The sequence below is a fragment of the Odontomachus brunneus genome, unplaced genomic scaffold (genome assembly GCF_010583005.1).
Source record: "Odontomachus brunneus isolate Ranch 3 - 2012 unplaced genomic scaffold, Obru_v1 Obru_scaffold_105, whole genome shotgun sequence".
Taxonomy (NCBI): domain Eukaryota; kingdom Metazoa; phylum Arthropoda; class Insecta; order Hymenoptera; family Formicidae; genus Odontomachus; species Odontomachus brunneus.
This window is the reverse complement of record NW_022639555.1, coordinates 39,754-57,339: the sequence shown is the minus strand read 5'-3', so window position 1 is coordinate 57,339 and position 17,586 is coordinate 39,754. Positions and strand designations below refer to the sequence as shown.

Genomic DNA, 17,586 nt, shown 5'->3' with positions numbered 1-17,586 from the left:
ATATATATATATATATATATATATATATATATATATATATATATATATATATATATACGACAAAGTGTTTATTAAATCATAAAATATTTTATATCTTAACAATTTTAAATTGAAGCGCTTGTCCTACCCGCAACATGGCGACGAGTCATGTGACCTGGGGCCCAATACATCAAGAGGTTTGTCGCGTCGCATGTCCCAACGTGCTCCTACTCGCTCCAACGCACTCTGATTGGCCCATGTCACCACGCGGACCAATCAGAGTATGTTGGAGCGAGTAGGAGCACGTTGGGGCATGCGACGCGAACAAACCTAAAGGTTGACGCTCAGTGCCCCTACTGTGTATACTTATACTGTGTATACTTATACTGTGGGTGCGTTCAGATGGAGAAAGAAATAGCAGAACGGAACAGTTACGGAAGAGGTATGGTGAGAGTCAGCCAATCAAAGTAATGCCGTTTTTATTCCGTTCCGTTATTTGATAGGTAGGTTTCACATGGCACGGAACTGTTAGTCCCGATCTATAATAAGTGTAGTAAGTTTTAAGCCTTCAGAAACTGACCAATCACAATCTCCCTTAAATTTAATTGTGATTAGTCAATTTCTTAAAGCTTAGGACTTAAATAATCTATTGTAAATCGGGACTTAGGAAACGGAATAAAAATGGAAAATATCCTAATCTATCGACATCGAAAATTTGCGAAGTGTGTCCAGTTTGTAACGTGTTTTTCGCGACGGATAAAACGAAAAAACTGTTTATTCTGGCGTCAGCGAATGTTTGAGAGGTATCGTTGACATTTATTCATATATATATCAATGATACCTTTCAAACATTAAACATTCCAACATTGTTCAAACATTGTTTTATTGATATATATAAGTAAATATCAATTATACCTCTCAAACATTCGCTGACTTGTTATAATAAACAGTCTTTTTGTTTTCTCCGTCGCGAAAAACACGTTACAAACCAAATACACTTCACCACACTTCGCAAATTTTTTATTTCGATAGATTAGAATGTTTTCCGTTATTGTCCTGTTTCGTAAGTTCCGATCTACAATAAGTGATTTAAGCCCTAAACTTTAAGAAATTGACCAATAACAGTCAAATTTGAAAAAAATAATCGACTGTGATTGGTTAATTTCTTAAAGTTTAAAGCTTACTACATCTAAGATGTAGATCGGGACTAACAATTCCGTGCCATGTGAAACCCATCTATCAAATAACGGAATGAAAACGGAATAACTCTGATTGGCTGACCTCCACCATATCTTTTTTTCGTAACTGCTTCGTTCCACTATTCCTTTCTCCATCTGAACGCATCCGAAACAAGAAGTAGCGGAACGGAACAGTAACGGAAAAGAAACTAGGTGAAAGGCAACCAATGAAAATGGGTTTCGAATCGCAATATCCCTAAACACTTTCATGCACACGGCGACACAAATTGCATTCCAATTGTCGTAATCGTCGACACAAAACTACACATCCGTACTCAGCTCGAGGGCTACTAATTGGCTGTGTAAACTAGTGTTTTCTAGTGACAATTAAAGTTAATAAGCGATAAACGATGGGTGCTTTCCAGTTACGTTTTGTGTATTACACAAAACCAGTTTATTGGTTGTATATTATCTTACAAGATATTTTAGATAATATGCGACCAATAAACTGGTTTTGTGTACTTATGTGTCAAGATGTATTAAGCAATTGGAAAGCACCTAATAAAACCAGCGGCACACGATACTTGTTTTCGTGCTGGATTTCTTGGTAAATGGAAATACTCTATTCTGATTGGTCCGTCTTCAGAAATGCACCAATCAGAACAGAGTATTTCCATCCAACAAGCAATCCAGCATGAAAACAAGCATTGTGTGCCGTTGGCTTAATATGTAATTGAATAATTTTATTTTTTCAGTGTTTTAACGTGTCTCTTTAAACCACCCTTTACTATTTCGTTCCGCTACTTCTTGCTCCATCAGAACGTACTTTTAAGCTGGAATTCATAGTCGGATCTTATATTTAAGATCGTCTTCAGATACTCCGTAGCCAATGAAATGATTTGTATAGTATCTGAAGATGAACTAAAGACTGTCTTAAATATAAGATCCGACTATAAGTTTGTTCGAGTTACTTGTATTATTCACACTTTTACACCTAATGCTCGTTACACACTAGTGCACCTCATACAATACAAATTTTCCAAAATACGTTCTGAAGATGCTTTAAAGGGCGGAGGGATGTCATCAGAATATTTTTATGACGTCCTTTGAAGATATGAGTTGTCTGAAAATAGCTAATATCCAATAAGTTTATTCGTATTAATTGAACTTTTTACACTTTTACATTTAGTGCACATTAATTCTTTAGAAATTCTAAAAATGACGTCATGATTTCCGTTCGTGTTACAAGTGTAAATGCAATTCTAATACACTTTTTACACTTGATCCCAAGCAAGAGTGAAAAGTGTATCAGAATTGCATTTACACTCGTAACACGAACGGAAAACATGACGCCATTTTTAGAACCTCTAATGGCTCCTGCACACAGGACGCGGTAATGCTTGCCGCGCGGCGGAAGTTCGCGTAACAGCCAATCAATATGTTGTTTTCCGTAATAACCTTCTAGCTCTTACGGAAAAACAACATATTGATTGGCTGTCGCCGTGCGACAAGCATTACCGCCTCCTGTATGCAGGAGCCATAAAGAATTAATGTGCACTAAGTGTGAAAGTGTAGAAAGTTCAATTAATACGAATAAACTTATTGGATATTAGTTATTTTCAGACAATTCACACCTTCAAAGAACGTCCTAAGAATACTCTGATGACGTCCCTCCGTCCTGAAAATGTCTTCAGAATGTATTTTGGAAAATTTGTGTTGTTTGAGGTGCACTAATGTGCAACAAGCATTAGGTATAAAAGTGTGAAAAGTACAAGTAACTCGAACAAACCTTATAAATACTGGTCTGAGAAAGTACAAAAATATGTAATAACATAATGCAATGAAAAATAGTAAACTTAAATACATGAAAGAGATGAGGAAAAGAGAAATATGCAAAAAAGTGTACGAAGCGCAGAATGTGCAGCAGGAAAGAACATATCTGACGAATATCTTCATACAACATAAACCATGGACATACGACACTAACGACGCTATACCAACGCCTAACATAGTTCCGAACAGTCGGTGATAAACTACGTACCTCGTCGCTTTATTCGGTCTTTCTACTTTGAGTCGTGTAGCTAACATGGCTTCCGCAGAGAAATTAGGCGTGTATGCTCTCGTACACGATTTTCTGGTGAAGGATGATGCCGCCTTGGCGAAAATTTTTCGAAAAAAAACGAATGCGGTAAGTTAACAATTCATTGCAATAATTATGAAAATCTTTAACAAGGTAAAAATTATACTCCATTGTGTGCATCCCGCCGACTTCCACGCGGTATAAAATCGCCGCCATACCACGTGGAGGCAAAGCGTATTTTCGCCGAAAACTGATTTTTCTCTTGATTATCTCTATATCGTGTCGGAAAATTAACATCAATATATTAGCGTAACTCTCACAATTCAAGCTTCTTTGTCTTTGAATCGCCAATGTTCTACGTAATTGGAATCTTCAAGTAATCAATATCTTATTTGTGAAATCTTTGTAACAAAACCGAATCGCACTGAAATTAAACCATAAAAAAAGAACTATTATGTGTTAAATACAAAAAAGTATCTTGCTTTAAGATATTTTACCTTAAAACAAGTTCACAAAGAAAAATTTTGTAACACTTGATACTAATTATAATAACCTCATTGGTATAACAAGAAAAAATCATATTACAGAATACATAAAAAGAAAAACATTTATTAAGTATAACATATGTTAGGATAAATCACGCATAATTATATATTGGCACCACCCTTGAATTATTGATACTTTAGATTTTCTTGCAACCAATAGCATCTGTTTGCAGTTTTAGTTGTGATGATCTGTTTTTTTTGGGATCACAGAATACAGGCAAGAAGCTTAATTGTAATGCTGCATGAACATAAAGAACATAAAGATTTTTCTAAAGTACAATAACTAAGAAGGATATCAATAATTGTATGGTTTATTTTAATACACATATATATATATATATATATATATATATATATATATATATATATAGGAAAATGTTTTTTTATTGTATTTAAAAGAAAATTATTTGATTGAACAAACTTACCTGTAAAGTTTGATCCTAATTATGCCCTTTGTCTCGTCCGGAGCACGACTACATAGTTATCCACCCAGACGAGACTTTGGGCATAATTTAGTAGGTTTCTCTATGATTGGGTAACTATTGTTACAAAAATGCTTCAGTTGGTATATGTTGCATTGTTTATTAATATGCATAATCAAATGAGATCGTTATCGTGATGTTTGTGTTTTTCAGCCTTCTCTGCCCAATGATGCACCAACGCTACTAGATATTTACCAGTATTACCAAAAGCACTGCCCCAGGAAACTTAATATGAAAGTGCAAGCTGAAGATAGTAGTTCAGATTCAAGTTCAGAAAGTGAAGAAGGTCCGAAGAAAACCAAACAAATCAATGGCGACTCACAAATTAAAATGGCTTCAATTAAACAAGCTGCAGAATCTTCTTCCGAGGGCTCTTCTTCTTCCAGTGAGGAGGAAACGACATCCAAGAAACCAGTAAAAAAGCCAGAAGCCCCTAAGGTTGCACCTAAAGCTGTAGAAGAAGAAGATAGTTCTGATGAGAGCTCATCAGAGGAAGAAGTGCAGAAAAAAACAAAAGAGAATAAAAAGAAAAAGAAATCGTCGAACGAAGATAATAATATTTCTATCAAACTTGGATCAAAATTATCCAAAAAGGCGACATCAACTCCCATAGTAACTCAAAAATCAACGCCGATTGCCTCGGAAACACCCAAGTCCCAAAAAAAGGCCAAGTCGACATTATCTGCATCAGAAGTGCACAAGTCGACACCAATGCCATTAGTCGCTCACAAGTCTGTACCCACTGCAAAGAATTGCAAAAATATAAAACCTATGAGTTATGACGATTCTGACGATTCTTCGGAAGAAGAAGAACGGGTAGCCAAACCAACACCCGTAATACTTAATAAAAAAGCAGAATCCTCCAGCGACGATTCTGATGATTCGTCAGAAGATCAGAAGCCGGCTGCCAAACAGCCACCTGTAAAATCTATACCAAAACTAAGTCAAACATTGCAGAGTAAACAGATTAAACCAACACCAGCGAAAGTGACGAAGGAAGAGTCGTCGTCGAGTGAAGACAGCAGTGACGAGGATGAAGAGGAGGAGCCGAAGAAAGCTGTTGCTAAAAAGCAGCTACCAACAATGTCAATAGCAGCATCCGCTAAGATAGAATCTATGACTGAAGATGGCGTTGACAAAAAGAAATCATTGAAAAGACCAGCTCCCGGTAAGGTTGCGGCAACACCAAAGCCGACACCCGTTGAAAAAGAATCCTCCAGCGACGAGGACAGTAGCGAAAACGAACCTCCCGCTAAAAAGGCAGCACCTGTTGCGAAAGTTCAAGCTAAGAAGGAAGAATCGAGCGAAGATTCCGATGATTCAGATGAAGAAGAGACACCAGTAGTAAAGCCAGTCACTAAACCGGCGATTAGCAAGACACCAAAGAAGCAGAAATCTTCCAGTGAATCATCAGATTCAGAAGATGAAGCGCCGGTCAAGAAGGCACCCGCGCCGACAAAAACGCCGGTGAAAGAGAGCGCGCAGAAGAAGGAATCGTCAAGCGAGTCGAGCGACTCAGATTCGTCCGAGGAGGAGAAACCTAAAGCAGCGGTCAAAGCTACACCAGCAAAAGCTACTGTAAAAGCGGCGCCTATCAAACAGGGCTCGAGCTCAGAGGAGAGCGACTCCGACGAAGACGAAGCACCAAGTCAGGTGCCTGTCGCATCGCACAAGAGGAAACGAGCAAATGAGGAAGATAATAATTTTACTGAAAATACGAAACAACAATCGAAGAAAAATTATGACAATTTCGTGAAAGCGAGCAATAACTTCAACAGTGATAAGGTATTTCGTTATTGCTTTCATCATGCTTTCGCTATTGCTTCGTTAAATAACTTTAATTTTAGCTATTATAGTAAACAATTTTGATATACAATATTATTAAATTTGTAAGCAATGTATCATTCAGCATCGCTTATCATTCTCATCGCTTATCTTTTCATTTAGCCCAAGAAAATGGCTCCCTTCCGTCGTGTGAGAGAGGAGGAGATTACATTGGATCCAAAATTATCTAACAATTCTTTTGAAGCAAAGGTAAATGCTCGGAAACATCCGAGAGGCACAGGTTACTCGCCACTTATATGAAACCTTAGAACTGTGTTTCCGTGCATTCACCGAGCTTGATTAGATTTTAAGATCGGGAGTAAATGAAAAGATAAGATTAGTTATTAAATATTAATATGTTTATACGATAATAGGTGGCCATTGACCTGTTCCTCTTTTGTTCTAGGAGGACAACACTGAAAATGATAATAGTTTTAAGAGATCGGATTCGGGTCGCGGTGGATATAGAGGTTTTAGAGGTGGCAGAGGTGGTTTCCGGGGAGGGCGCGACGACTATCGTGGCGGTTTCCGGGGAGGGCGCGACGACAATCGTGGCGGTTTCCGGGGAGGGCGCGACGACAGTCGTGGCGGTTTCAGAGGTGGATACGGTGGCGATGGCGATAGGACTGGTCGCGGAGGACGCGGTGGTCGCGGTGGTGATAGAGGCGGTCGTGGCGGTAGGGGTGGTTTTGGTGACAGAAAATCGTGGGGTGGAAACGACAACGGTCCGAGAAGATCATGGGGCAATGGAGAAGGCGGTAGAGGAGGAGGTCGAGGCGGTTTCAGAGGCGGCAGAGGTGGTTTCGATCAAAGAAAATCTTTTGATAACGGAGCTTCGCCACAAAATAAGAAGATTACATTTGATGATTAATAATATGATTGTATATATATACATATATATATATAATAAATAAATGTTGAGGTGAGAAGCAATGATTGCAATTGGGACTATAAATTTATATAGAATGTGTTCTTTATTCAGATAAAAAAAATTTGGCAGCGACCTTACTAGTTGATTTGTAAAGATTATGTTTCTTATGAATAGTTCATATGGCATTTATATTTGCTACATAGAACGACAAAACAAATACAAAAAAAGATCGAAATTTGCTCAAAACAATGTCATGTAAAATGTAACATCAAAACTTGAATGTGTAAATTTTAGTAAATTTATTGCTTTTATGTACAACAAAATTTACATTGTTATGATTTTAATTATTAATTTAATACAGTATATTTGAATATAATTTAATATAATTTAAGAAATTATGAAGTTTCTCTTAAAGTTCATTGAATATTTCACGTCGTGATAATCGTGAGAATTTTATCTGGGTAAGGATCGACTTATCAATAGTAGTTTAAATTTATATTATTTTAAGTTTTAGAACTCTATTCTAACAATGTGTGCGAAGAGTTTAAATTTAAATATACGTTTAATCTATATTGAAAAATTGACTCTATGAACATAAATAAATATGTAATCCTCTGTTTTCCTTAATCGGCAGAGAGGTTCACGTGGATCATGGGGCGAACGGGCTCATCAGGATCTGAAACATACGAAAGGCAAATCGTTTCGACATGAGAAGACCAAGAAGAAGCGTGGTAGTTACCACGGCGGACAAATAGATACTAGTGTTAATTCCATTAAATTTGAGGATTAAACAATTATTAGTACATGTAACATTGAATTTTCTTTTTTTTTTACCATTGCATTTAGATCATTAAGGTTAAGATACTATCTTATGCTGCAAACATTTATATTGAAATATTCTGTAAGACGTTTGCTCTCAAGAATTCTGAAAGAATGAACGGTTGATTATATATTAATGCCGAACAGTATATATATATATATATATATATACACACGGTTTTTACAAAACCGTGTATTTTCCTTAAGCTAGCGTCATACGATACAAATCATATATGTAAACAGCTCAGTTTACCACACAGATCTAATGCACGATAGCAGTTTATGCGAGGAACTAAATTGAAGCGTCCTGGTCTAAAATCATACATCGTGTGATTCTAGTTTTACAACATATGTTCATAATTTTTATAATGTCTGCTATATAATTTTATTCACAATCATAGACTACTCTATAATATACTAGAGTGCTAGCATATTCGGCTATATAATATAGAAATAAATACATAACCATACTGCCATATTTCAGAAAAGCAAAATATGCGCATAGAGTATCAGAAAAAGAGTTATGCAAAAAACGTTGTTTTAAACCGATTTCAGTATCCAAATATCTTATATGTATGGTTTAAAAATGTATTGTTTAAGATGTAACAATGTTACACAAGCAGAAATATTTTACTTCTTTAAATTTCACAGTAATGGACACAAAAACATACTAAACTGAACTGAATCGAGTGTTCACTCGATAATGCTTTTTACCATTATGATCTTAATTCTCACCACCATAGATCTTAGTAGTCTAGTATATTGTACAGGAATCTACGTTCACGATATATCACATAAATATGTGTTGATTATATCATAAAAAGAAGAGAGCTTACACGCGCGGAAAGTGTCATTACTGAGATTAATGTGTGCATTTTACATCGTTACAATATAAATTGAGAAAAAAACTAGTAAGATATGTCATGTAACCAAGGTATCTCTGTTGTTGCTAAGAAATTCGATGGCTATAAGCTCTAAAATTTAACATTTATTTTTTACAACAAAGATCCAAGTTATAAATTCGACACATAAATAATTATAAATATTCATTTATTTTATTTATATCGAAAAGTTTCAAATAATTATTTAGGAATAATTATTCATGAAACTACGATTTTTCAATTGGAAACATGTTTTCCATCACCTACCATTGACAGCCAATGAAATAAAAATTGTTCTTACTCCTCGGAAACAATAATGTTTCAAATTCAATTCTCTCAATTCAAATTCTACAATTGATTAATAAAATAATGCCATCGAATTTACTTTATGTTTATATATATATATATTTTTTTTTCTATGATTTTTTAATAGTATTTAATACATCTTCCATGTCCAGTTTAAGTAATGATTTGTAATTTGCGAAGTCCATGTACAAAAATTTTTGTTGATTTTATCAAATAACAATGTTATCACATACATACACAATCATTTAATTGTTTATTAGTTTTTATGCAATCATTTCTTGAACAATAAAACATTGTATATGATAATTGGCGTAATAGTTTTATATAACAACAGTGTAAACGTTTTGTATTCACGCACATATATCTTTATTTAACAAAAGCGAAAGTGAGGAAGAGCGTGTATATTCAAATTGAATGTCCTCTTTTTATCAACCATACAAAAATTGTACTTTCATGATTGATTAGTACCGGTGGCGAAAATTGTGACAAAAAGAATCAGATTTTCTATCGAGCGGAAATTACGGGTTGTTTTTACGTCGTAAGACGGGCAACGTTTCTTCTACCATATTCTATCTCGGCCCATCTATTCTTCGGATGCCGCGTTATTCGATCTTCACGTCATATTGAAAAAAGGAACCGCGTCGGAGAGGCTACCCTCCTTCACGGCGATCTTCTCTCTTCAGTAGGCGGAAAAAGGTTTAGAGGCAGAATAGGGACCAGTATCTCCGGCCTGAGGATCCCCTCTTTCGCCCCGGCTCGCTGCCCAAGCACAGAGAGTGGTTACTTACGATTCTACAGTCAACCTCTGGACATCCACCTGCGAGGACGGAGGTGCTCGACCCCACGACATCCGGTGCAGTGACATGAACGGTGTTTGAAACAGAAACTCGTGTGCCCTACTTCTAGTATCCCTATTTTTTTTTCTCTCTCCCTCTCTCTCTCTCACCCGGTCTCTCGAGGACGGGCCTGGTCGATTAATGCAACGTGGAGTTCGCCGGACGGACCGAGGAAGGACACTTAAACGCGCTGAAACAAATGTTCCTCACGGTGAGTAAAACATCAGATCGAGTGTTTTCGAAACTGCAAACGGCGCCGTCATTCCTCGCAAGAATCTCGAATTTCGGTCCTTCATCGAACGAGATCTCGCTCATGGTAGAGAGAAATGCGACTTGGTCATGTGAGCGCGTGTCATGTCACACGAATTCGGGTGTGTATACTCGGGAAAAGAAATTCATATATAATTATATAAGAATATATATGATTATATATAATTATATATGAATTTTTTGCCCATATATATGACCTTATCTAATTATATATGTCCGTACATAAAACAAATACTGTTGAATGAAAAAAGGAAAACTTAATTTGATTCAATTAAACGTCGACATCGTGGGCTACCATAAACATAAGAATTTACTTCAACTGTATCTTCAGAACAGTATTCTTTTCAATGTAGACATATATGATTATATATGATCATATATGGCCATATATGGATAAAATCTATATAGGAATATCTTTTTTCCCGGGCAAGGACAAAATCAACCCTTGCCGGCCGAGAAATTCGAGATTCATGCCCGCGCAAGTAGACGAAAGAGCGTTCGAGGAAACCTAAGCGGAACAGGAAATCACGATGACGGCAAAATGACGAGAAAATGATCGAATTTGTAATCATTTTTTCGTGAAACAGAAGTGAATTTTTTAGTCATTCTTTCATCATTCTTAATATCTTTGTGATTTTCTGTTCTGTTTGCGACGCCTCGCGAGAGACAATCGTCAGCGGCCGAGTTCAAGTACTTAAAAGGCTCCGAGTGCTTCAGACGTTTATTATCCAAGGCATAATGTCTAAGTACACCGGCCGAAGGAGCAGGCCCCCGAGTTTTTCCGCGATATAAGGACACGAAATTACGATTCCATCTCGCTCGCGGCTCTTTCCGCAAAAGAAACGACACCGTCGTCGAAAATTCCTCTTGCTGCAATGCGCGATCGACGAGAAAAATCGAGCCCGTAACTACGGGGCCGATGGTTCAATTTATGACTTCGCGTGAGTTAAACATCATAAAAATGTGTCGATTTCATTTGCACTCGGCGTAACGTCGTTCGCGGAACCAAAGAGTGGGAATTTCAATCTCGCGTCTTGTCGCGACAGTTACACAATAATTTATTCATGAAACGAAGCACCGAAACACGCGTGTACCGTTATCGAGAGTACGAGGATGAGTAAACTCGGTACACTCGATAACGTTCGGCTCGGCGAGAGGAAGCGGCGTTTTGGACGTTACCGTTAGATTCGGTAACGCATCACTCTGGACCGGCCAGATTTCTATACCCCAAAACCAGAAAAAAAAGTCGGAGTTTCTTTGGTCCCCCTTTCGTTTGTATTCGTGTCGAGTGAGGTAGGATAGCTGGACGAACAGACTTTGTCAAAAGTCACACCATATGTCGGGCGTACAAGAAGAAGCGTAGGTTTTAATTCGAACGGTGTACAATCGCGGACAGAAAGATTATCGACTTTTTTTGAGTTTAAGAAAGTATCTTCCCGTCTTGTCCAATGAAAAAATTGGTTTATTAATGGGAGAAAAGATCGTGACAATTGTTTTTCAATATTGGATAAGACATTCCGAAACTTGTAAGAAAAAGACGGAGAACCTTGACGTCCGCAATCGTACGTATATACTCACACACATACACAACTACACGCATGGCATCGAGGAGATTACGTTACATAATATTTTTCTCCAGATTTTCTCAGATACTCAGCGTATATTCCGATTAGAATGCTTAAATTGCCCAAAAATTGATTATCTTATTATGATATCAAGTGAAAAGTCCACTCTTGTTGATTCTCCACAGGTGGATTCTCTGTCTAGAATCGAAACAGAATGGAAAGTCCCGCTTTTTTCAGGCGGTAGCCTAACAGTAAACTTGTAATATTATGCAAAGAATTCTATCCTTACATCAACTATTCTATTTTATTCAACAAAAAATTAGAAAATATTTTTAAAACACGGAATATTTTAGTAATAAAATGATTTGGAAAGTCAGCATATGTTTCGTTCAATTCTATTGTAAACGAAAGAGAGGGACTGAGAAATCTTCAGTTCTTTTCTAATTTTAGGAGAAACCTGGCCGGTTCAGATATTATGCGTCACTGAACTTAAGGGAGAATTCACTTCTTATTAAAAAAGCAGGAATACAGATGCCAATCAGAAATCGCGTTGCTAAAAATAGAAACTGTCAACTACCATCTGGCCACCAGCGCAAATTCTGATTGGCTTTTACTTTTCTGCTAAGGTATAAATTCTCTCTAACGGTAACTCTATAGAGTTTCTAAAATGCCACTTCTTCTAAAATAAAATGAAGATTTTAATGTTTCAAAGACGCGTTTCTAATTAAACAAGATATGTATTATTGAACTGTTCGGTATGAATTCCAATCTATTTTCCCTGGATAACATCTAGGGAAAACAGAAATCTAAGAAATAACAATATTTTGATCGGAATCCATTCAAAGCAGTTTTATAATACGTGCTCCTAACCCATATACTCTACCCAGATAGCCCAGAGAATTCAAAAAGTATTCAGTCGTATGTCACCAATTTTGAGTTCATTTTCAGATGCAGAAAGAATTCAGAGTTCAGTTCAGTGAAAAGAATTCTTTTTGCATCTAAAAATGAACTCAGAATTGATGACTTACGACTGAATTATTTTGAATTCTGTGTGCTATCTGGGTATCCAACGTTTTCTCAAATATTGTTTCTAATTTTCATATTACATTAGAATTAAAACATTTGGATAAACAAAAAATAAGTTTGACTATAGTTTATAGTCGCGGACAAAAGAGTTGCCTGTAATTTTTTAGGTAAATGTACTCACGCGTCTTTTCCAATAGAAACATTCTGCCATTGAAAAACGGATTCCGTTATTGGACAAGACGATAAATTCACTCAAAATACGGACAACCTTTTTATTCGCAACACACATTATATACTGAGTTTTAATAAGTTTTGAAACTTTTTTCTCGGTGCAATTGCGGCCGATGGACTAATGGAAGAACTTGTTGTTTATTAACTCCTAGAAGGCAGCTTCTTTCATTGTATTAGCTGCATTGTACTGGCTGCATTCCAAATCGCAAAGTTCAAGATTGCAAAGAATAGCAAAGTTTAAGGTGTACAGACTTTACAAGTATTTAAAAAATATGGTAAAATATAATAAAAGCAATATAATTATATATACGATATAATCAAAATGTCTTAAATTTTATTTATTTTTCTTTTCTTTTTTTATTCCATAGAATTCAATAGTTGCTATGAAAATGTGATTCCTCTTATTTGACCTCATAAACTAATTTTACCTATAAAAATGCGCGTGCTTTCACAATATTTCTTTCTCAATTCTAAATTGAAAATCATGTTCGGTATAAAAATGGGATTTCCAGTTGTAGTAAGATAACCTGTTTTGAAGCAAATTTGAGAGATCTGGTCGGGATTTACACTGTTAAATCCGTAGTGTCAAATTATACTCAATTTGAGTTATTTTTAACCATTCCTATAAGTCGCCACTGCTCCTACTAAATATGACGTTAATTTAACCAATGTAATGGAGTTAAATAATTTAACTTAAGAAATGTATTAAATTTGACTAAAATTTAGTTTATTTATTATATGCACGTTAATGTAACCTTTGTTTTAGTGAAAAATAACTTAATATTGTTTTAAAAGGGTTGATTAGATGTGGTTGTTTTTTTAAACACATGTTTTGTGTTAAAATAGTATATTTTGACACACATGATAGTTAAAAATAACTAAATATTATTCAACTCAAGAAATTGGTTTAAATTTGACCCTCCAATATTTAACAGTGTATGCTGCTTCTGGGGAAATCTGGAGAAATTTCTATGCGGGAAGTCGGCGACTAGAATAATCGCGCCCACCCGAAATCGCCGGCAGCGTGGAGTCAGCTAAGATCTCGATCGCGTGATCCTGAGTTCAAACGATTCCCACGTTCACGTCGCCTTCTCCTTACGACCGTCCGTCTTCCGGATCATTTCGCGGCATCCGCCATCGTTTCGACGATTTGTCAACTTCGTCTGCCTTTTCGCTGCCTCTCTCGCTGGCACCGCCGCCGTTTCTTCGCGCTTCACCAGTCCGCGCGGATTCCACGGGCAATCACGACCGACCGAATCGCCAATTCGAGCCAGGTGCGAATCGCATAAATATGCGCGGCGCGTTCCCCGCACGACTCCGTGACTCCGCCGTGTGAAAATTCAGGACGGGCACCGTAAAAAATGATCAGGCCGATTCACGCCGCGGATCCGAACGCGCGCCGGCGTGAGAACGCTGTTAATTACCTGCAAGGTCGCGACGACGGAGTAACGTTATGTACAGCGGGACGTATGGACGTCGATGCGGAAGAAATGATCGAGATCGGCTCTCCCTGCGATCCTCCCTCCCGTTTGCTTCAGCTCCCGCTAAATCGATCGTTGTGAGAAATCCCCGGGAGGCCGATTAATCGCAACGTTAATCGAGCGCCGATTACACGCTCTTTTTGTTCACGTCAAGAAAAGGGAAAGAGAACACGTACAGAACGAAGGTTGCTTGTGTTGCTTGTGCCGAGACGCTGATGTCAAAATGTGCGCGGATAAAGCGGAGAACACTTAGAGGAAGGAAGTAGCGCGACATCAATTGTTGAGAATGATGATGGAAACTTTACTGATTTTTTTAATGACATTTATGAGACGAATATACTGTGTTTTGAATTAACCTTTAAATTTAAAAGGATTATATGGTTCTTTTTGATAAAGAATAAAGGAGGAGTAAAGACCTATCAAGAACCAACACGTGGATGTAATAGCATGATGTCAACTAACTAGAACATAAATTATTAGTGTCTGTTCTCACAGATGTACAGAGGAAGTATTTATTTTTTCCTCAATAAAATATAAAACTCATACGCGTTTCGGTTCTTCAATGGACTCTCTTCAACCTAACAAAAAAATTGCTTGTGCTTGCAAAAACAAATTCACGGACCTTGTCAGGGTTCAGGACTTACTCTCTTACGATAAGAATAATAAACTTCTCTGTGATGCAACACATGTCGGACAAACAATTAGAAAACTTTGTACACGTATTAGGGAACACAAACAGATCCCTCGTGATCCGTTTGTGGACTTCTCGGTAGTTCAGGAACAACGTCTAGCTCATGGACATTATTTTGATTGGGCGAAAATTTTACATAAGGAATTATTATAGAAAACTGATTGTCCCAAAATGATTTTTATCAAGAGTCAAAAACACGGATTAAACGTTCAAAATAACACAGCTTTATTGAGTGAATGTCATTTGCGAATTTTAAAATAATTCAAAAAGAATTCAGTCGTACGTCACCAATTCTGAGTTCATTTTCAGATACAGAAAAAATTTTGAGTTCAGTTCAGTGAAAAGGATTCTTTTTGCATGTAAAAATGAACTCAGAATTAGTGACTTACAACCGAATTCTTTTTGAATCCTATGTGCAATCTGGGTATTTTCTCAATTATTGTTTCTAATTTTCATATTATATTAGAATTAAACAAAAATAGGGGACACTTGAACGAACAAAAAATAAGTTTGACTATGTTTATAGTCGCGGACAAAAGAGTTACCTGTAATTTTTTAGTAAATGTACTCACACGTCTTTTCCAGTAGAAACATTCTGCCATTGGAAAACGGATTCCGTCATTGACGTTTTTCCGAAATTGTTTCTTATTGTTTATGGACCAGCTTTGTTTGCTGCGCTGACATTTCATACTTTGTATACAAATATGTTATCTTGTTGCTTCCTCACATTTCGCTGTCGCGCCTTAACGTTGTCATTTCTGACTTATTTGACTTTGCCGTTGCCACCTTTTTTGCTAACTTGTCGCTTAATGTTATTTCAGATCAATGTAACATTTACTAGACATGTAATAAAAATGTCCAATTTTTTTATATTTTAACGCCGATTTTATTGTTGTTACACTCTATTGGTTTTCAGTTTTTGATATTAAATTTTGCATAATATTGTTTTAAGTAAATTTGAATAATCTTTCGTATTTCTATTTCTCGTTATTCTGTGTGATAGACAGGTGTATCTAAATTTGGTAATAACTTTACAAGTCGACTTATAAAGATCGTATATCTTTTAAGCGGTTTATAAGAAATTTATATTTATCACATAGAGTGACGAAATAAAAGTACGAAATAAATACAAAGAAAATTATCAAAATTTATCCAATTTATATATCGTATAAAATTTAATATAAAAATCTGAGTGTTACTTTTAAGGTAAGTTTATTGCTGCGTCAATACAACAAAAATTTACATTAGTGTACGATATAAATTTAATGATTAATTAAATATGGTATACTTGTCTTACAAATGTAATTAAAATTTTCTATCATTGATTGTCTCAAATCATGATAGTCATAAAAGTCTATCTGGGTGGATATTTTCTTATAGTTCTAACAAAAAATAGTAATAACAATATACATGTAAAGTTATTATCACTGACACCAGAGTTAGGTAATAACTAGTTGATTAATTTAAAGTTAAATTAAAAAGTTTATAACTTTTAACTTAACTTGGTTGACTTTAAATGAATCAACTTTTAATTTAAACTAGTTGGTTTTTTAAATATATTAACTTTAACTTATTAACTTCTTTTTAAAATAACTCATCAATATTAGAATTTTTGGGAACTGCTTACAATATAGAATAAGAAAAATAAAAAATAATACCAGCAGAATTTTTTTGTCTCTCTGCGCCAATGTTTTTTTATTGTATAGAATGCTGAATATGAAATAGTCGATATCTTTTAATGAACAATTACCTTTCCATTATTTTCTTCATAATATTTTAATCTTAATCTATGATTAAAAAATTAATTATACAAAGAACATATAGAAAAAATATATTGCTTAATATAATGAACTTTTAATTTAACTAAGTTAATTTCATAATCTTCAACTTTTGAATTTAACTTAGTTAAAAAAGATATTAATTTGTTCAACCCTAACTGATATTATAGTACCCTTATAGAAATATCATACTAAGAATCATTGATAATTACTTATTATCCAGTATTTTTAATACTGAAAATAAGTAATTATCAATGATTCTTAGTATGATATTTCTATAAGGGTAATACACTAAAAAATAGCCTTCTTGATTGTAACTCTTCCACTGTGCGACTGTAGTTACAAATACCGAACGCTTTTTCCTCAGTGAGGAGTAATGATGAGAATCGCAGTTCGCAGAGGCGCTTGCGAAACGAGACGAGAGAACTTTGGTGGCCGAGAATAACGAGAGTAATCATTCTTCGGCCGTTGCAAATTTATTGCGACCACCGCGTAGCCGGTGCGGTTATCGCAATTATCCTTCCTGACTTCGACTTCGCGATACATCTCAAATATTTCTTAGACGTGACTGAGCCGCGCGCGCACGCACGCTTCCGTAACGGTCCGTCGATCACCGTTCCAATTTTCTCTCGATATTGTTAATGGGGAGCTACCAATCGGTAGGATGGTTATAACGATTACGCGCGAACGCGGTAGGCGAGAGAGAGAGAGAGAGAGAGAGAGAGAGAGAGAGAGAGAGAGAG

At 36.0% G+C, this 17,586-nt stretch overlaps 2 protein-coding genes across 3 annotated transcripts in view; both read left to right on the top strand.

Annotated features, from left to right (window-relative positions):
- Nucleotides 1–3,162: 3,162 nt before the first annotated feature.
- LOC116849069 (nucleolar protein dao-5-like) lies at nucleotides 3,163–9,122 on the top strand. Of its 2 annotated transcripts, none has more exons than XM_032825854.1 (4): nucleotides 3,163–3,345; nucleotides 4,418–6,049; nucleotides 6,212–6,298; nucleotides 7,594–9,122. In XM_032825854.1, the coding sequence occupies exons 1-4, from the start codon at nucleotides 3,244–3,246 to the stop codon at nucleotides 7,747–7,749; spliced, it is 1,977 nt and encodes a 658-aa protein (XP_032681745.1). In that variant the 5' UTR covers nucleotides 3,163–3,243; the 3' UTR covers nucleotides 7,750–9,122. The 2 variants fall into 2 exon arrangements, with proteins under 2 accessions (XP_032681745.1, XP_032681743.1); XM_032825852.1 differs by lacking the exon at nucleotides 6,212–6,298 and adding an exon at nucleotides 6,495–7,010 and having other exon boundaries at nucleotides 3,164–3,345; nucleotides 7,594–7,740.
- A 622-nt stretch (nucleotides 9,123–9,744) lies between these two features.
- Nucleotides 9,745–17,586, top strand: part of LOC116849071 — a 30,402-nt gene continuing 22,560 nt past the window's right edge. The window contains exon 1 of the mRNA XM_032825857.1: nucleotides 9,745–10,012. Coding sequence (XP_032681748.1) covers nucleotides 10,001–10,012 — 12 coding nt within the window. The 5' untranslated portion in view covers nucleotides 9,745–10,000. The remainder of the gene's footprint in view (nucleotides 10,013–17,586) is intronic.

What these genes read in the sequence shown, in the direction of transcription:
- LOC116849069 (XM_032825852.1), top strand. Translation starts at nt 3,244, where the DNA reads ATGGCTTCCGCAGAGAAATTAGGCGTGTATGCTCTCGTACACGATTTT. An exon ending in TTCGAAAAAAAACGAATGCG is followed by an intron (nt 3,346 to 4,417) that starts GTAAGTTAACAA and finishes TGTGTTTTTCAG; the next exon opens with CCTTCTCTGCCCAATGATGC. An exon ending in ATAACTTCAACAGTGATAAG is followed by an intron (nt 6,050 to 6,494) that starts GTATTTCGTTAT and finishes CTTTTGTTCTAG; the next exon opens with GAGGACAACACTGAAAATGA.